At 37.6% G+C, this 20,499-nt stretch overlaps 1 protein-coding gene across 17 annotated transcripts in view; it reads left to right on the forward strand.

The window, feature by feature from the left end:
• The window catches only part of mycbp2 (MYC binding protein 2), an 88,578-nt gene that overhangs the window by 42,230 nt on the left and 25,849 nt on the right, over positions 1-20,499 (forward strand). For 7 of the 17 annotated variants that reach the window (XM_039683385.2, XM_039683388.2, XM_039683392.2 and 4 more), the window contains 23 exons: positions 784-1,058; positions 2,244-2,465; positions 2,559-2,750; positions 4,396-4,602; positions 5,211-5,348; positions 5,432-5,610; positions 5,699-5,841; positions 6,257-6,357; positions 6,492-6,710; positions 7,833-8,055; positions 8,413-8,531; positions 9,727-9,814; positions 10,807-10,856; positions 10,940-11,112; positions 11,210-11,354; positions 11,427-11,633; positions 12,100-12,155; positions 12,246-12,361; positions 13,007-13,104; positions 14,576-14,692; positions 16,376-16,516; positions 18,153-18,227; positions 19,579-19,800. In XM_039683385.2, the coding sequence (XP_039539319.2) occupies positions 784-1,058; positions 2,244-2,465; positions 2,559-2,750; positions 4,396-4,602; positions 5,211-5,348; positions 5,432-5,610; positions 5,699-5,841; positions 6,257-6,357; positions 6,492-6,710; positions 7,833-8,055; positions 8,413-8,531; positions 9,727-9,814; positions 10,807-10,856; positions 10,940-11,112; positions 11,210-11,354; positions 11,427-11,633; positions 12,100-12,155; positions 12,246-12,361; positions 13,007-13,104; positions 14,576-14,692; positions 16,376-16,516; positions 18,153-18,227; positions 19,579-19,800 (3,506 nt within the window). The remainder of the gene's footprint in view (positions 1-783; positions 1,059-2,243; positions 2,466-2,558; positions 2,751-4,395; positions 4,603-5,210; positions 5,349-5,431; positions 5,611-5,698; positions 5,842-6,256; positions 6,358-6,491; positions 6,711-7,832; positions 8,056-8,412; positions 8,532-9,726; positions 9,815-10,806; positions 10,857-10,939; positions 11,113-11,209; positions 11,355-11,426; positions 11,634-12,099; positions 12,156-12,245; positions 12,362-13,006; positions 13,105-14,575; positions 14,693-16,375; positions 16,517-18,152; positions 18,228-19,578; positions 19,801-20,499) is intronic. The other 10 variants (XM_039683387.2, XM_089133360.1, XM_039683395.2 and 7 more) reach the window with 8 other exon arrangements.

Consider the following 20,499-nt stretch of genomic DNA (forward strand, 5'->3'; position numbering starts at 1 on the left):
TAGAAAAACAAGAATTGCGATACAGCCTAATGTGAATATTAAACTTCAGTCTTTCTTTAGAATGAACAAAATATGAATATTAGTATATTTCGGGGTTGTTTATAATTAAAAGTCCTGCATTATGCTTAATTTTTTTTTTTTTTTGAGGGGGTTATTAATAATAATGGTTACACAAACTGTATAGCTGGAATTTTATTCTAAGTAAACTCTTGTTGCTTCTGTTTGGGCTGCTTCGACACAGGAAGGAAAGAGAGCATTATATAACAAACATTATTCAATATATAGATTTTACTAGTATCTGTGTTTTAGAAATATATAAAGTTTACACACTTTAAAGTAGGCCTATAATAAATACTTATTTATTAAATACAGAAAACTAATTGCAAGAACTATCTCTTTAAAACAAAGAACTATCTCTTTTAGAGTACATGTGTTCCTTAGGGGAAAAAGGTGTTAATTCCTGTTCAAATTGATTTTGACACTCTTGACACTGTACTAGTAGACCTTGTCACCTGCTCTTAATGTTACACACCGAACCTGTGCTGTCACTTCTTGCTGAGTCGTACTATCGATGTCACAAGTGTAATTCCCTTGAGTTACAGATGTAATCTATATTGATTGGCAGGGTCTCATGTCACACTAGTCTTTTAAGAACATGTAATGAAGAGGAAGACAGCTTTGGGCCAAAGAAATAGTCTTGAGACCTTTGTCTGACAGCATGCTGTTAAGATAACATCACATCTACATTGTATCTTATAGTTCCTGTTTGTGTCTCTTATCTAGCCAGTACCAAAGCTGTTGTGGAGGAGTCCAGCAAGCTGGCAGAGTGTGTAGGAAAGACACGAAGCCTCCTGAAGAAGATCCTGTCAGAAGGTATGGATAACTGCCTGACCAAGCTGGACAATGACCCGCAGGGATATTTGAGTCAGCCCCTCACGCTGCTGGAGGCCGTGCTGCAGGAGTGCCACAACACCTTCACCGCCTGTTTTCACTCCTTCTACCCCACGCCAGCCCTGCAGTGGGCCTGCCTCTGCGACCTGCTCAACTGTCTGGACCAGGTATTCACAAGCATTAGATTAAAGTTGTGCTTAAAGAGATTGTCCACCCACAGGGATAGACCCTCATATCGTCCCAAAACTGTTTGACTTTCTTTCTTCTGTGGAACACAAAAGAAGATATTTTCTTGACTGCTGGTAACTAATCTCGGGTTCCTGTGACTTCCACTGTATGGAAAATATAGTGGACGTCAGTTTTCCAAAACCGTATGAGCATCAACATTTTTCAAAATATCTTATTTTATGGTTAGCAGAAGAACGAAAGTGAGTAAGTGATTCCAGAATTCTCATTTTTAGGTGAACTATCAGTAAACAGCTTATGTGGTCTCATTTTGGCCAGTCGATAAATCATAAATGTTTTGTAATTTTGTTCAACATCAAATGCGAGAAATAATAAATTATGATTTGCATAAATAAACTTTTGCCCTATTTTAGGACCATTGTTAATTTTTTTAAGAAATACTCAATTTAATTTATGCTTGGTAATGCAATATATTACAGTCATTGTAATACACTATTGGAAATCAACATCAAATGATAATCAACATCAAGAATAATGTGGAACACAAAAAAGTCGATTAAATTTTCTTTTTGGGTGGAAAAGTGCCTACTTCTAATAAAAGTGTATATATTTGTTACATTTTACATTATTATTAGTATTATCATCATTATTATTATATTTTTATTTTTTTTTCTATATTTATAATTTCTTTATAATATTTTTGTGTATTGTATATTTTAGTTAATTTGACTGAAAGGCTTTAATATGGGGGGAAATGTAAAAATTTGCATTTCCTAGATGTGTATATATAGTATATATATATGTGTATGCATATGTGTGGGTGTATGCATGTGTGTACGTTTCTTTTAATTTTGGGGTAAAATGTGACCTAGCTATGTTTTTGTGAGAATCACCTCTTTAGCTGAGAGGCTTTTTCAGCTGAACCACTTTTAGTGCCCTGCTCATTCTGCAAATGAGCCACTTGATAGATTTAGGCCTGATGAATTTGAGCTCTAAAATACCTCAAGTGACCCTCTAAAAAACAAAAAACAACAAAAAGCCTCCTCAACATTTTTTTTTTTTTTTAATTTACGAGAAATATAGTGGTTGCTCGATTTGTATTGGACATCTAGTTTGGTTAACTGCAGCAAGCTACTAATAACATTGACCTTCATGTCGACCTACAGGACATTCAAGAAGCGAACTTCCGTACGTCGAGCAGCCGTCTGCTGGCTGCGGTGATGTCAGCGCTGTGTAACACGTCGGTCAAGCTGACCTCCATCTTACCCATCGCGTACGACGGGGAGGTGTTGCTGCGCTCCCTCGTCAAGCAGGTCAGCACTGAGAACGACTCTGCCCTCGCTCACCGCTTCCCCCTGCTGGTGGCACACATGGAGAAACTCAGCCACGTGAGTACCATCATCTGGTCAAACATGCATAATCAATTAAAACATTACATTCATTACATGTTTTTCTGTCTCATTTTGTCGTGTTTTGATCAGACGGAAGAGAATCTCATGGGCATGACGTCTTTCCGGGAGGTTCTGGAGAAAATGCTGGTCATTGTGGTGCTTCCTGTGAGGAAGAGTCTGAGGAAGGAGGTTGAACTCTTTTCTCCTCATCTGGTGTCCAACACCTGTGGGCTGCTGGCCAGTATAGTCAGTGAGCTCACCGCCTCTGCTCTCGGCTCTGAGGTTAGAAGGACAGATCTCCTACTTTTCTCTCATTCCTCTCTTCCTCACATACACACACTCTTTTCCTCGTCTGTCTCTTTGTCCGCAAGCATTCGCCTGCTGCTCTAATTGCATTACAGCCACCGCCTCGCCATAAATAGCTTTTAGATGGTGGAGGAAAAATTCTATCTTCATGTTCATGTATCTGTATCTGTATCTGTACAGCTCACACGTCTGTTATTCTGAAAGTTCAGAAGATCCCTGTCCTTTGTTTCAAATGGTTTATATGAAATAAAAAATGTATAAGGTAAAATAATATGTGTGTATATATATATATATAAACAAACATTGATACATATCGAAACTGGAATATCTGAAACTCTTTGCAGGATACACAATACCAGCTGCGCTTTCTCGCGCTCTAATCTCTCCGACAGCGAGTTGACACAAACCTTTTTGTGTCCCAGGGCTTGAATTCCGGCATGGGTTTGCGCGTATTGAGCATAATTTTTTGACCCAAATTGTGTTCACATGGCTAGATAAAACAGTATAATGGGTCTAAGCAATGGGTCTTAAAGTGACAGCAGCCTAATATACCAACTGCCAAATTATGAGATAGTATTAAAAATATCTATATGGCAGTTTTTCCCTGTGGTATCGATTGTAATAATTGTGGCTAGTAACTTTGGAAAACCACTAGCCACAGCGACTGCAGAGCAAAAAAGTTAATGTCCGGCCCTTAATATAAACACACACACACAAATGTATGATGTGTGGTGTTGTGTGTGACAATTTTTAAATAAAACAACAAATTATTTCTAATAATTTTTACAACTGAAAATATAGCATGTTAATATATAATTAACACATTGGCATGTTATATTCATGCTATAATCATTTTCAATTTAATTTGCTGAAGATTAACTAATGTACCTGTTCTTCTTTTTTATGACATATTTTGTAATCTGATCAATACGAGTGTGCTACTCCAACTGTCTAACACACTGTTTTAACATTTTAACATGTTTAAAAGCATTGACTGCTGTAGATTTATTTCCCACAATTATCGTAAAAAATAAAAGGGCACAGATTCCATCTGGCCTGCTCATGCGGGATTGTTGTAGTAGGAAGCTGAGTCATGAGAACAGGTGTGTCCTCCACAGGACCACAACAGTCTACTGCAGTCCGCCTCTCTTTGAGGGCTTTGGAAAAGGCCATTGGCTCGTTGCCATGGTAACTGGCATGTCATGCTCGGTTAGACTATGTTATGCAGACTGTTAAAGCTGCTTTGCTGTTCGTTATCTAAAGTGGAATATAAATCGTATGCTGGCTAATAGTTACAAAAATGGCATGCAGTCTCTGTTGTTTGTAATAGCACAGGAAGAGCAGGGTTTTAGATGTTGGTTGTCATGGAGGGTCTGCTCCTGTTCAAAAACAAAAACATCCTCTCCCACTTTGTCTCATCTGGCTTACTGCCACCTGCTGGAAGAACAGAGAATTCTTCTTCAAAGGATAGTTGACCCAAAAATGTCACATTTTTAACTACAGATGAACTATCCATTTAATGTGCTGCGACTCCAAAGCAAATTTAACATGTAAGAATGCCTCTGAACTAAATGTAAATTCTTATCTACACTTTTGTAACGAGTGGACTTTTGTTGTGCAGGTCGACGGGCTGAACTCCCTGCACTCGGTGAAGGCCAGTCCTAACCGCTTCACTAAGACCAGCCAGGGACGCAGCTGGAACACGGGGAACGGCTCCCCCGACGCCATCTGCTTCACTGTGGACAAGCCAGGGGTGGTGCTGGTGGGTTTCTGTGTGTACGGGGGAGGAGGCATCCATGAGTATGAGCTGGAGGTGCTCGCTGATGATGTAAGTTCTTTTCTATATAGAGGTGATTGAGGCGTTGACGTCACTTTCTCAGAAGGGGCTGAGTGGCAAAAGAGCTGCTGCGTGACTATATTTAATAGGAGAAACTGCGAATAGTCAAGTAAAATGAGCATTTATTAGATTAAACTAGACTTAGACTTAGACTTGGACTTATCTTTATTAATCCTTAGGGATGACTCCCAAAAGGAAATTGAAAATTCCAGCAGCAGTTTTAGCAAGAAAAGAGAAGGAGAATAAAAAGAAGAATAACTAATGGTTGGACATAGTCGCAGCACTTCAACACACATTTTTTCCACTTGGCAAGCCGAACGAACGTGACACGGGGGCGTGGCAGCATCGACGATACCATTTTTTAATTCAAAGTTCGAAATTGTGAATTAATTTCGATTTAAAATCAAAATCGGGACACCCTTAATTAAATGTCATCCTCATGGTTCCATACTTGTTATTTTTTGCGTTTTATATAAAAGGTGGATTTTCCCAAGAATCTTCTCATTCCTAAGTTAGAGCGTGTGAATGAGTTCTTCCAATGTCTTACCCTGTTGTTTTTCTCTGTGTTCCTGTTCTGTCCATCTGTCCTGGTTTATTAGGCTCAGACGGAGCACCCTGGAGATTCCGCCCACTCCCACAGATGGACGTCTCTAGAACTGGTCAAAGGCACTTACAGCACTGACGACTCCCCCAGTGACATCGCTGAGATCCGCCTGGACAAAGCTGTTCCTCTGAAGGTGCTGCGAATTTTACACATGAATCACGCAAAGAATAAACTTCGCTTTGGCACAAACTCACTTCCACCCTGTTGCTCTTGCAGGAGAGTGTGAAATATGCCGTCCGCCTGCGTAACTACGGCAGTCGCACAGCCAATGGGGATGGAGGCATAACAACCGTGCAGTGCTCTGATGGAGTCGCGTTCACCTTCAGCACCTGCAGCCTGAGCAGCAATGGCACCAACCAGACCAGAGGCCAGATCCCTCAGATTCTCTATTATAGGTCCGTACTATATATTCTTTCATCTGCGAACAAACTTCTTTCTTATTTCTAAAGGATCCAACATCTTTTTGGTGATTGTTTGTTACAGGAGTGAATATGATGGCGACCTGCAATCACAGCTGTTAAGCAAAGCCAATGAAGAAGACAAGAACTGCAGCCGTGCTCTTTCTGTAGTCAGCGTGGTGGTGCGGGCAGCCAAAGACCTCCTTCACAGGGCCTTCGCTGTGGATGGTGAGCAGCATTTCCCCAAATACTTTCCCGTCTGCCATTGGTTGCACAAAAACATTTGCACGCCATTTGTTGAAATAATTTTAGTAATAAGATATATTAAGTAATAAGATATTTGTTATTATAGATGCGAATATATGATACAGATTAGTACACACATCATTAAGCTAATGCAAAATGATCATGGTAATGTTCAGTACATTAATGGAAACCTCATGAGATTCATCATTAAGAATAACGAGAATTAAAAAATACCAAAAGTGACTTGCATTATTGTATGAGAATTGAAGGGAAATGTGCCTAACTGTCATAATAGGTCTTTATAGGCTATAGGGTGGTTTTTCTGAGATTTATCCTTATAGATCAGCATCATTAGTTATTTTTGTATTAGTCTGTGATGTTACTGATGTCTCTACAGTTGAAGACATTCCTGAACTCCTGAGTTCCTGCAGTCTTTTTTCGATGCTGCTTCCACTTATTTTGGCATACATCGGTCCTGTGGCTGCATCTGTTCCTAAGGTAAGGGAGTTTTTCTTCGTGGAATTGGCAACCTTAGTTCTTGATGTGACTCTGACCAGTCTCCTCTAGTCTATTAGCTACTTTTCTCATGATACCTTCTCTTAACTGTTTTAAATTAAATCATTTTCTATTAGGCTGCAGTGGAGGTGTTTGGTTTGGTTCAGGAACTTCTTCCGGCTGTTTCTGCCCTGAACCAGAAATATGCACCGCCTGCCTTCAATCCTAACCAATCCACAGACAGCACCACTGGGAACCAGCCGGAGCAGGGCCTATCAGCTTGCACCACCTCTAATCATTATGCTGTCATAGAGAGCGATCACCCCTACAAGCAGGCTGGTGTCACCCAGTACAAGGTACAACATTAGTGTTCACTTCCTGATATTCAGCATTACCCTAACAACATCATTGCAACCTTCTAGCAACTCTCTGCAAACATTTAAAACATTGTAGCTATGCTCTGGGAAACACTCATAACACTTTAGAAACTGCTTACCCTTTAGATAGCATAAAAATAGCAAAGCTGCCCACTGTTACCAAATGAAATGTCGGCTCAGGAAGGGTTAACCACTGTGAAGCTTGGGGGATGTTGATGGTACTACTGTTCATCGGTGTGAATCTGATCCAGACAAAGTCATAGTCAAACACAATTTTCTGAAAGCCATGAAACTTTATCAAAAATGAAAATTATCAAAAATGCTGGAGGTTGCTGGCAACTTTTTTCAAAAAGGGTTAACAGATACTTGAAAGAGATGCTATATTACTCTTGTCTTGGTTTCCTTACATTCACTGATTCGTTATAGTCATTTTTAAAATGGTAGCTCCTAAACTTTGAAATGATTTACCTTTTTACCTCAGATTTGCACCACTCTAGATACAGCAGGGTAATGATAATATAATCATAATTGGTTGTGTATTCCATCTGAGCGGTTTATTTTGTTATCTGTGGTTTTATGTTGTTTTTTTATGGTTATGGTTGTCCTATGTGGTTCTTCAAATGTACAGGACTTTTGTCAGCGAACTGTTGTTTACCAAGGTATCGCCGGCAATACCAGCTCACTTTTTTTTTTTCACAAACCATGCATAAACGTCATTCTCAAAACTACAAAATTTTACATACATGCTGCTGACATATTATTGTAGCAGAGTTTGTGCTGAATACAATGTAATAATACTTTAACCATAAAAATGTCATAAGTAACAGAAAAAAGCACAAATGTCAGAACACCTCCAGGATCCAGAGAACACCTCAGACCCCTAAGGGTTAAATGGTGCTTAACAATAGTATTGGATTTGTATTTTTGCACTGGACTTAAAGGTGTATGGTTGATTCTCTACAGATTTTTTTTTTAAATTCATATCGTCTGTTGAAGGCATAGGACCAAAAAAAATTCATTCAGAACTTGTCTTTAAAAAAAAGATATATTTTTCTTATAAATATTTTTCGCTTAATAACATTCCCATGCTCTGGATTTTAGGTTTCCTTTCCAGACTGCGTTCGCTGGATGACCGTTGAGTTTGATCCTCAGTGTGGCACGGCGCAGCCAGAAGATGTCCTCCGTCTCCTCATCCCCAGCCGATCGATGCACTTCTCTGGGCTCGGCTCCAAAGCTCTTGCTCACGAGACCATCAACAGCTGGACCGAGCTCAAAAAGTTCTCTGGCTCCAATGGCTGGCCCACCTCTGTCTTGGTGCTGCCAGGTAACAGTGATGTCGACCAAGCTTTAGAAATGTTTGTTTTAAACCCTCCTGCTGATTAAGGTGCTGTGACAGTATTTGTTGTTGATCTTTAGTAATTAAAGACATTTATGGAGATGTTAACACCACTTCCAGGCCCTTTTAGTTTTTACGCTGTCAAGTCAACAAATAAATCTTTTTATGCGCTCCCACAGAGGGTTTATAAACACCACATCTCAACAGGAAGATTGTGCGGTTGTTTACAGAATATTATCTCTATGAGGACTGTGATTATATGGGCAGCTGCCATTTTATTATTATTCAAAATGAGTTATGCTACACTGGCTCAGTCATTAACTCATTTCCATTTCCTAATGTAAGGTAACGAAGCCCACTTCTCCTTGGAAACTGCATCAGATTACGTGAAAGATGAGAAAGCCTGTTTCTACGGATTCAAATGTGTAGCTGTCGGTTATGAGTTTAACCCTGGTGTCGATGAGGTATGAAATTTCTCCTTGGCAAACAATTCGGATGTGTTTTAAACCTGAGCACAATGCATGAAATGTTCAAGGAGCCCATTTTATCTCACTTGTAAAATAATTGTCTGTGCACACATAATAATTTGCACGTCATCATTTATAGCAATATTTAGAACATGAACAATATTAAACATGAACAGCTCTGTTGTTCAAACAAGCAAGGGATGGGTTGAACACATTGATTTCAGTCGGTTCTCATTTTGATTAAGCAATACTTAAATCCCATGAATCTATATTTTAGTCAATGGTGTTTTCTGAACAAAACTTAACTAAACATTTTTTACAGCATATCTCCCATTGCAAAAATCACAATAAGCTTAGTCTGAGCTTTCATATTCTGTGTTTTAATTTGAAATTCAAACAATAAATGTAACAATAAACAGTTTTAGCGCTATTTCATATGGCGTGACAGATTGCTGTAGCGAAGCTGCATTGCTCTTCGTTTTTATTACTTATTAAATTAATAAAATACTAGCACAACATCAGCAGGTATTTTGAAAGTTACAACTTACTGAAATGTATCATATCACAATTTCGACGGCAAAAAAAAGCCATTGAATGACCGTGGCTCGATGGAACGCTAAAAAAAAAAACACTAGAGAGGAGCATCTACATTACATATTTATTATATTTTTGTCTTATCCTGTTCTTCAATATCTATTGCATGTTTGAATAAATCTGTCATGAAAACAGGTTTTTTATGATAGCAACCATTTACATGTTTATAATTGAAAAACCTATTGGAGCAGAAATGTTGTCATTAAAAGAGTTATTATTATGTCATTTTTATAGTAAAAACTGCTTTATGTGCAAATTAAGTGTTTGTATACAAATTGATCATTTTAAACATTAATTTTATTATAATGTAGCAACTGACATTGTTCCCTGACTGAATTAGTATTTGTACTGTACTGATATCCAAGTTAATCTGTATTGAATTGAATCGCAAGCTTGTGAATGGAAATGAAATACCCCAATCAATACACTGCCCTAAAAGCATGTTTATTGAACTGTGGGTGAGAACCATTTCAGCTTAAATAAAAATAATGGTATGTCTACCACTGCTAGTATCTCAGTTATGCATGGCTTTAGACTAGAGAAAGGATTAGAGATTCATACTTAACATGAGATATTTGTCATGTTGCTTTGGTTTCAGGGAATTATTCAGCTGGAGAAGGAATTGGCCTATTTAGGGAGTATGTGTGCAGCTGCACTCATGAAAAAGGATCTTGCCCTACCCATAGGTGAGAATGACTGCTGCTTACTGGTGTTGGAAAAGATACATAACTGGAATGTGCCATGCAGTTAAAGCATAATCTGAAATCGCTAACCACTGTGCGTGATACTTAAAGGGCAATGTTGTTTTAAAACTTTCTATTCATCCAAAAACCCTGAAAAAAAGTGCATCACGGTTTCCACAATTGTTTTCAACATTGAGAATAGTAACAATTTTAATTTAAGAACCTTTTTTATTATTATTATTTAGGGCTGTGAAACAATTAATCGCATCCAAAATAAAAATTTGTGTTTACATAATACAGTATATGTGTGTAGTGTGTATAATTATTTTATGTATATAAATACACACACATGCATGTATATATTTAAGAAATATTTGCATGTAGATACTAATATTTATAGAAAATTAATATTATACATAAATATAAATATTTGATATATTAAAACACATTTTTCTTAAATATATACATTTGTGTGTGTGTGTGTGTGTGTGTATATATATATATATATATATATATATATATATATATATATATATGTGTATACGCACACAGACAAAATAATTAGACACACTACACATATATTATATAAACACAGACTTTTATTTTGGATGCGATTAATCGTTTCACAGCCCTCTATTATTTAATTTATGTGAATCTTCTGAATGAACTGCTTCATTAGAATGAACCAACTTTTTAAAGCTACAGGGTGTTTGATTATTGCCGCTTACCCTAAGGCTTAAGACAATTTGACATTTTAACAGCAATATTGTGTTTTGTCATGATATACTGATACTTCTAAGTGTGATCCTTAATCTTAGTCTTAAGATAAAAAAAACGCTGCCCTGATTGAAACAGTTTACCTGCTTTTACTCTAAGTTAGTATCTCCCCAACACTATTACTTTTATTGGTGGCTCTGATACAATTATAACTTCCTTTGTCTTTTTTATCTGATCGTATGTATTATTTGTATTATGTATTATTTAACATCCTACAGGGAATGAACTAGAGGAAGATTTGGAGATTTTAGAGGAAGCCTCACTCCAGGTACTAAATTAGAAATAGTTGTTTTGTGTGTGAGTGTTGCACATCATCAGAATGTTCTCTGATCGCGTGTTTCTGTCGAGCAGGTGTGTAAATCCCACTCAGGGCTCCTGGGCAAGGGACTGGCCCTCACACACTCTCCCACCATCCTGGAGGCACTGGAGGGGAACCTGCCACTGCATTTGCAGACTAACGAACACTCCTTTCTAGAGGACTTCATTACCTGCGTGCAGAACTCCAGTGGTGGGCGGCTCGCCAGGTCCGTATCAAACATTTTACAGCTCCCTTTATTCTTCATGAGTCTTTTGATAACTTTAGGCCCTCATCCAAGCATCTTTACCATTCTACATTCCCAGGTGGCTTCAGCCAGACTCCTATGCTGACCCTCAGAAGACCTCACTCATTCTGAACAAAGACGACATCCGCTGTGGCTGGCCCACTACTGTTGTGGTGCAGACCAAGGACCAATATGGAGATGTTGTGCATGTGCCAAACATGAAGGTTAGCATCTTTCTGAATCAAACGGTGTGTTATAAAACTGGCACATCTAATCGTCTCTGATGTGTGTTTCAGGTTGAAGTCAAGGCTGTTCCTGTCTCTCAGAAAAAGTCCATCCCACAGGAGAACATGAAGAAACTGCAGCGTTTGCCAGGCAGCACCTCTAATTCTGCATCAGGAACCGACCTCACCTTTGGTGGCCACCCAGCACCCAAACTGGAGGCGACATACGAACCCATGATCATCAAAGAAGCACGTTATATCGCCATCACCATGATGAAGGTTCCTCTCATCTATTGACTTGATAATTATAGTCGACTCAAAAATGATTTGGATTAGGGCTGTCCAATTATTCAAAATAAAACTGAAATCACGATATCGCCTCGTGTGATTATCAAATCACAAAGATTGCGATATTATTAAAGTGCCCCATTATGCTATTTTAAAGGTTGCTAATTTTGTTTTGGGGGTCTCCAACAGGTTTACATGCATCCAAGTAAAAAAATAAATAAATAAATAATAATAATTGGAGAGAAGAGAAGTCTCTCATTTCACTGAAAGCTCCAGTTATGACATTTTTAATATATTATAAATAAATAAAAATCGTTCACAGTAAGATTAATACACTTACAACATATAGAGAGGTTCATTTTAATTTCATAATGACTTAAAAATATTTGTCTCTTTGCAATTAAATAGCTTGATATTTTGTATGTTTTTCTTACATTGTCACTGTCTTTTTGTCCAGGCATATGAAAATTATTCATTTGAAGAGCTTCGCTTTGCCTCGCCGACACCAAAGAGGTTCAAAGACCTACTTGTCATATTCATATTACAGTCAACATTTAAATGTAAGAAAAGGTTTCAGTTTCAGTTTGTCTGCTTCTTACTCAGGCCCAGTGAGAACATGCTAATCCGGGCCAACACAGACGGGACATACAGCGCTAACTGGACCCCTGGTGCTGTTGGACTTTACACCATTCATGTGACCATCGATGGCATTGAGATCGGTAACTGGATTTTAGTTTTTATTAAAGCTTTGTATTAGAGCACTTTGTTGTAGAAATATTTAAGGAGTGCCCAAAGTGGATTGTGTATGTTGCTAGTGCTCAAATAGATTTTATTATCAGCATTTACCCCCCATAAAATGTACTAAATTGTGTTTACATGATAAAATATGATTTATAGAGCAAATGCAAGATGGGGGGACAGATTATGTCTTAATTACTTTGCGTTCTCTTGTTCTTAAAGTTTCCCCCAAGACACTTTGTGTTTCCCTGTCTGTTTCTCAACACAAAATTTCTCGCGGTAATGCAAACGTTTTTGCGAGAGAATGCAAAAGCATTCACATTTTTTACCCCCCTCTCATCTCCCTTTAGGGGCTCTGTACTATAGTCCTCATACATAAAGACCTGTGGTTTGTGTTTACAGACAGGGCTTGGGTTAAGCCAGGATTATGCTTAAGTTAGCATTAGGGCATTTAAGTATCTTTTGTAAATGTGCACTGATATGTCAGTGTAAATTGCTTTCAGTTAAAACAGCTCAAGCATGCATTTTAGTCTGGGACTAGGCTTAAGCCTTGTCTGTGAAACTGGGGGTTGATATTATAGGGCTCATGAGTCTTGAGTTTTTTTGACTTGATAATTTTTGCTCAGATGCTGGTCTGGAGGTCGAGGTCAAAGACCCACCCAAAGGAATGATCCCTCCTGGCACACAGATGGTCAAACCCAAAGCTGAACCTCAACCTAGCAAGGTGAGTTAAGGAGTTAAAGATAGAGAGGTGCTACAAGGCCAGGTGAATCCAGTCCAGGTTAACCTAACGTTCATCCATTTGGGGTCGGAAATCCATTTATTTAATGTTTTTTCAAAGATGTCTCTTACGCTCACCTGATCTAATCTGATCTGATCTAATCTAATATTCTGATTTGGTGTTCAAGAATGTTAGAATATCAATATTTTGTGGAAATCAGGATTTTTATTCTTGGATTCTTTGAGTAGAAAGTTCAATAGAACAGAACATGAATTTGAATCATTATAAATGTCTTTATTGTCACTTTTGATCAATTTAATGTGGCCTTGCCGGGAAAAAGTATTAGGGTGCTTTCACACTAGGTTCGATTGCTTCGTCCAAAGAAACCAGAGTTTGATTGCTCTCCCCCTTCCCCCGCTGGTCTCTGTTCACTTTATACTATTTGCGTCCAAACCACGGTACGCTTGCGTCATCTACTTTCAGCGACGTACCCATGTTGCTAGGTAATGGCTATGAAGGACAAAGTGGCATAATGGATAGATTTTCTTGCATCAGTATTTTTGATCCTTTGGTTTTACTTTCAAAAGCGTCAGCACATAACAGCACTTGCGTCTGTCTGCTGCGAATGTACTGTTAATATGTTCTAAGAAACGCGGGAGTCCATTTGTGTGAAGGCTAGCAGAAATGAGATGCACATTCTCTCCGTTTGCGGTGCGCTCGTCAGGGCAGTGAGTGAGAACACACACAAACACAGTTTTAACGAATCATACATCAATAGCGGCTCACTTCCGTAATTTAGTACGGTTGCGCTCATATCAGCAGTGAACTGTACCAAATTTTACATGTGTGAAAGCACCCTTATTTTCCATCAAAAACAAACAAACAACTTACTGACACTAAACTTTTGACCTGTAGTGTTAATGTTCACAATTGGACTGTCATTCTTTGGAAATAGTGTCCGAAAATGTTTCACGCTGAAGCAGATAGTATACGATTACAGCTTTTTTTTTGAATGAATATTATTTATGACGTTAACTACTCTGGAAGTTGATGTCCTGCTAAAATTCAAGTATAATTGTTTTATAATTATTACACTCCTTTTATGAGAGGGACTACATGGACTAAACATTTTTTCTTTATCAAGACGGCTAGAGACTAAACTATTGGTGTGTAAATAGCTGTGCGGTATCAGTGCTATGTATATGCGAGTGCGGTGTCACTACATTTCTTTACCGTGTATGTCTTTACTGTGTATTGAACTGGGAAACAAGCAACACAACTGCACAAAATCAAGTGTCTTTAATGCTTTTTTTTTCTGCTGAGTTTCTCCCCCCTCATTAGATGGACTGACGTTTCCCTCGTCTGATAGGATGTGCGGGTTCTGTTCTCTTCTGTTCTCACTCTCTGACTGCAGCTTCCTGCCAACTTCTCATCTGTCTTACAGTCTCTGTCTCTCGCCCTCTGCTTCTCTCAGGTGCGCAAATTTGTGGCCAAGGACAGCGCAGGGCTGCGCGTGCGTAGTCACCCTTCTCTGCAGAGCGAACAAATAGGCATAGTCCAAGTCAATGGCACCATCACATTCATTGATGAGGTAAACCGCTCTAGAATAGGGCCAAAATGTTCTGTTTTTAAAGTCCTTTTCTGTTTTCTCTTCCTTTAATCCAAGAACACAATTATCAATGATTAATGAATTGTTTCTGTTTTAAAACAAAAAGACTTTTAAAACTTTCTGCATCTTTCTGAGCTTTCTAATTTACTTATGATTTGGTCAGAAGCGTTTTTTTTTTTTTTTGCCTATCCTTTGCTTCATTTACATGCAGGAGACTTTGAGGCTGTAGTTAAAGCTCATATAAGAGCTATCTATCCCAGTTCATCGCTGCATGCCAATCACTGATACTCCTATAAGACCCAACCTCACATTCGCAATGCTGTCGATTGCTCTAAAGGCCCTTTCACGTGAACCGCAAGTGCATTGATCTCTATGGAGATAAGTGTCAACTTTGTAATGTTTTGCTTTATTGCAAAAATTGCATGACTATTGCATGACAGGTCAAACATAGTATATATATATAAAGAAAACCTACCAGTCAACATTTTGGACACACTTGAGTCTGACTGAATTTATATTTCATTTCATAGATTACTTTACTTATTGGTATTATAATTTTGATATTATAGAATATCTTAATATTGATTATCTGTTATTTTTTTTTTACATGTATATACACCACTGTTCAAAAGTTTGGTCCATAAGATTTTCTTTATGAAATAAGTCTCCTGTTCTCACCCTGGCTGGATTTATTTTAATATATACTGGATATATTTTACTTTTATAAAATTGAACAGTAAAATTGTCAAATAGTATTACTATATATAATTAAAAGTGTAATTAATTCCTGATGGAAAGCTTAATTTTTAGCATAATTACTCCAGTCTTCAGTGTCACATAATCCTTCAGAAATCATTCCAATATGCTGATGTGATGCTCAAGAAACAATTCTTATAATTATTAATGTTGAAAATGCTTATTTTAAATTTTTATTTTTTTTAGGATTCTCAATGTGAAGTTAAAAAACAGTAATTTGAAATCGAAATCTTTTGTAATATAGTTATAATGTTGTTGCTGTAAATTTTGATCAGTTTAATTCATTCTCACTGAATAAAAGTATTGATTTTAGAAAGCAAAATCTTACTTGCCCCAGATATTTGAACAGTAGTGTATTATCTGTTAATTATTGTAGTATCAAATCAAAAGGACTTTGTTTAATTCTCAAAATTAGTTTGGTGAAAATTACTTTTATTTTTTTTAATGGATGAGTGGAAGGGGATAATAAAGGAAAAGCAAATGGATATACTTAAATCACTTAAATATATACAGGCATACGTCCAAACTTTTGAGTGGTAGTGTTAACTCCCTGCTTTTTATGCTAACTTGCTAATTGGCAAACCCGTAGAATTACCCTACGATGACGTGGCAGCGCTTTTCACATGTTGAAAGTGGCGCTTAACGCGTGCGCTGAGCAGTGTCTTGAAGCCCTCACACAAGTCACGTGAAAGGGCCTGTTGTTCCTTGCTGTCAGGCCCTACATGCATATAAAAATTCTATAGATGATGCATCTCATTTTCTCTCAACACAACTGGACATCCACTGTAAATCCAACTGGTTGGTGTCGCGCATTTACGCAATTGGTTCTGCAGCCTCAGAGGCTCATGCGAGGGGCGTGTTAGCAGTTACAGGAGGGCATGGCTCCGCTCTGTTGCTTGTTTCCCATAGATCCACAATGATGATGGTGTCTGGCTCAGACTGAATGATGAGACAGTAAAGAAGTATGTTCCCAACATGAATGGGTACACTGAAGCCTGGTGCCTCTCTTTTAACCAGCATCTGGGCAGAAGCCTCCTGGTCCCTGTCGACGTAAGTAAAAGGCCTCCCCCTTCGTAGATTAGCCGGAGCCCCTACACTGCTCATTTGGGAACGGGACTTGTAACTGTCAGCTTAACTTCAGTCACATTTTAGGATGATCATATGAAATGCTTCAGTTTGGCTCTTTTTACAGTGAATCACGGGCATCCAATGACCCAGTCCCAAATGCCTACAAGCATGCTGTATTAATTACCTACAAAGGCCAAGAAAATGTGCCCTTGCATGTGTTAGTGCTACTCTGTAGTTTAGTTTGGACACGATCACTCAGAGACCAGGATGGACATTTTTAAGGGTGGGTTGTGCATGTTGCCAGTCCCTTGTCTTATTAACTCCTGGTTAAAAAAAGACACTAACTCATATGCACTCTGTTTTGTAGGGCTGCACCATTATGAAAAAGTTTCTATTTTGTCTATTTTATCCCTTGGTATTTTAATGGCAGTTATTTATTCCAATGAATAGGGTTCATTTTAAAATATTACATTCTTTGTAAATAATAAAAATTCTCACCACATCTACACCTTGTTTATTATAAAGGCTGGAATGCATTAAAGAACTTTTAAAATCTGAACAGATTTTAAAACACTATACTTACACACAGACAGAAACTGGGCATCACTAAACGTTTCAAACTCAAACTCGCAAATATGAAAACCATGCAGAGAGAGAGAGAGAGAGCTTTCTATTTCATAATAGAAAAGAAATAAAACACTGCTTAAAAATTTGCTCATTAGAACTGGTTGTGATTTTTAACAGGCTTATAGATTCCCCAATGCGCAAACAAATGCAGCGAATGCTATAATCGACACTTCATAATTCGCTTGTTGCGTCAGCCATTATAATAATCTATTCATTTAATTGTGCAGCCCTACTGTGTTGTTATTCATCATATGTGGTGTGAAAAATAGCTCTTGTGTGATACTGAATATCAGTGAACAAAGCTTTGCTGTTTCCTGGTCATGACAGTATATAAGTATGAGCTCAATGAAAGCTTCTTCATACAGCCAATTTTAGATTCATTTGATTCATTTTTTTAATTGAAGATTAATTTGCTTAAAAATTTGCTCAGTGGCCCTGAAATCTTTGTAACAATTGGTTTGAAAGTGCCTGTTTATATTTTTAACTGTCTGGGTCCCACAACCTTTGATGAGGTTCTGCCATGAAACAAGATGTTTTCCGAACTGAGGGCCTAAAATTTGAGCCATGATTGTGAGAGCATAATGACCTTTGGATGTGAAAATATCATCAAGGCTCCCAGTGTGAACAGCATGACACACCACCAATCTTTTTTGGAAGATTATAAATCTTCATATTTCTTATGGGATTTATTTTTCATTTGCTGTATTTCGATGTGATTTGAATTTTGTTGCAAAATTCTCAGTCATAATCTTCAGAAGATCCCCGAATCCTAGGTTTTGGATTGTTTCATTTTGCTAGAGCTTCTACTCAACCTTTAAATTCTTCTCTTACTGTATGGTGAAGAAAATTCAAAAGGGATAAAATACACCCAAACAAACTGTCACTATAACCAATCCATCTCTTCCAAAAAAAGACCAACCATACCGTCTGCGTTTCTGAATTGAAGCTAATCCCCAACCGTGTTTTGACTTGCTTATAATCTGTTGATCAGAATATCTTTAGCGCTAGCCAAGGAGTCAGGGATATCGACTTTTTGTCTTGGACGACCTTATCTTGTTTTCCCCAGGTGAGTTGTCAGAAGATGAGGTGTGTTGTAGCTTGGCTGCTGCTTTGCTTTTCACCAGTGTTTCTCATGATTTCGAGATGTTTCAGATTGTGATTTGTACATGTAGTATTGGAGCATCATCATAGTTGCATGTTTAATTGTGAAAATAGTGAGCGACACAAAATGTTTTTATCATCTTTCCTTGTATGCACAAAGTTTCCAGTACCTAATGATCATTACATTACATTTATGTTAACCTTGTGTAAAGCTTTTTTGCGTTTTCATGTAGTTGTTCACAGTTGAGACAAACCAAGTCAGTTGCATGAGGATTTAAAGGAATAGTTTACTTAAATAAAAATGTTGTCATTATTTGCTCAGCTTAATGTCCTTCAAACTCGTATGTTGTTTTTTTCCATGGAAAACAGAAGGTGAATTCTACAATGACCACATTTTTCAAGCCCCCAAAATAATTTGTACAAATAAGTTATTGGCACCAAACCATATATGGAAGAATGTATTTGAAATTGTCCTTTTGTGATCCATGGTAAAAATAACTATTTATAATAATAGTGACAGAATTTTAAGTTTTGGTTGAACTATTCCTTTAATAAACGCAGAAAATGTGAATGCATGTGTTTTTGTTTTGTTTTGTTTTTCTCTCAAACAAATGCTAAATTAATAATTCAAAATTAATCTGTTACGTGTTATAATGAAATTCATCCTGCTAAATTAATAAATGTAGATGTTAATGTCATCCCACGACTAAAATTAGTTACAGAAGCACAATTGACAGGTCTATGTATTGCTGATGTAAGCACGTACTTCAGGTATCCTGGCAGCTAATTATATTTAAAATCAGTGATGTCACTTTTCCCCCCCTTTCAGATTAATTAACTATTGTATGCATGACTTTTGTTGTAAATGTATTTTTGAATGAATTATATTCAAAAATGCAGTAACAGTGGCATGAATACATGAATACGATTATTTTCAATTTCCGAATAAAAATTCTTGTTGATATTAAGATATTAATGTGGGAAAAAAAAATGTCAAGGTTGTGCAACTGTCCTGCAATCATAGTCTTAAAGTCATAAAGGTTCATTCTTAAACGACAACAACTAAAGATGTTGAAAATTGTATTAACTGTTTTCAGAAAATGTGGGCCAGTTTTACTGCAAAGACATTTCTATGGACTGTTAAACTAGATCTTTTGAAAGGGTCTTTTTTTCTTCACATCAGACGTCCTTAGTTGTCAGTGACCCTAAAACACTAACTTAAGAAATTAGATGGAACGAAATGTTTTGAGGAGATCATTTTACGACATATAACATATTTTCAAACTTAAATTAACTGGCGTTCTTTGGTTTTACAGGAGGGCAGGTCAAATTTGGATGATTATGGAAAGGAGACCAGTGGCCACCCTTCTCATGACGCCACCGCACGAGACATGGGCGCAGGCCAGGGTGGTGGACCGGGTCTTTATAAGGTAGTGAAGACCGGACCTTCGGGTCACAACATCAGAAGCTGCCCAAACCTTAGAGGTATCCCCATTGGAATGTTAGTTCTGGGGAACAAAGTCAAGGCGGTAGGCGAGGTATGGACTCCCAACTGTGTTACTGTGGCTGCCAATAAATGACTAATTAGCCAGATTTCTTGCTAGTTCTGCAGTTTCTGTAACACAAATTCTTAATTTTTCTTTAGACAATCATAGATCCCTTTGTGTAACTTCTTTTGATAGAGGCCATACATGCTATGGGTCTGGTGTGTGGGTGTGTTATTGTTCTGTTCACATTATTAAAGCCCCTTTCAAGAACCACCAAGCATGGCTTCAGCTTTTGCACAGTAACAGTACAGTGTAATCTGGCATGCTCTGCAGGAAAATCTGTGTGATTGGATGATTAATAAGTGACCTATTAACAATGATGGCAGGAAGCATGCGAATTACAACAAAAACTGAAGTCATCTCATAATTTCCACTCTGTAAACGCCAGGGTTGAGCAAAATTCAGAATTTAGAATCGGTTCCCTTTCGATTCGGAATTGTGACCCACAGGATGTAGAATTGGAATTTGAATTGGAATGATAGGAAGAAGAATTGACTGAATTGCAGTTCAAAGAAATTCAATACAGTCACACAACCGAGGAGTTAAATTAGTCAGTTTAAACAAAAAATAAATAATTACATTTATTAGTAGTAGTTATGCCACTATATTCCATTTTGAAGACCGTGCGAAATTATATTATATTGTATTCATTAAATTATTTTACACTGCATGGCCAAAAAAGTCACTGCT

The sequence above is a fragment of the Pimephales promelas genome, chromosome 7, assembly GCF_988280905.1.
Source record: "Pimephales promelas chromosome 7, fPimPro1.hap1.1, whole genome shotgun sequence".
Taxonomy (NCBI): Eukaryota; Metazoa; Chordata; class Actinopteri; order Cypriniformes; family Leuciscidae; genus Pimephales; species Pimephales promelas.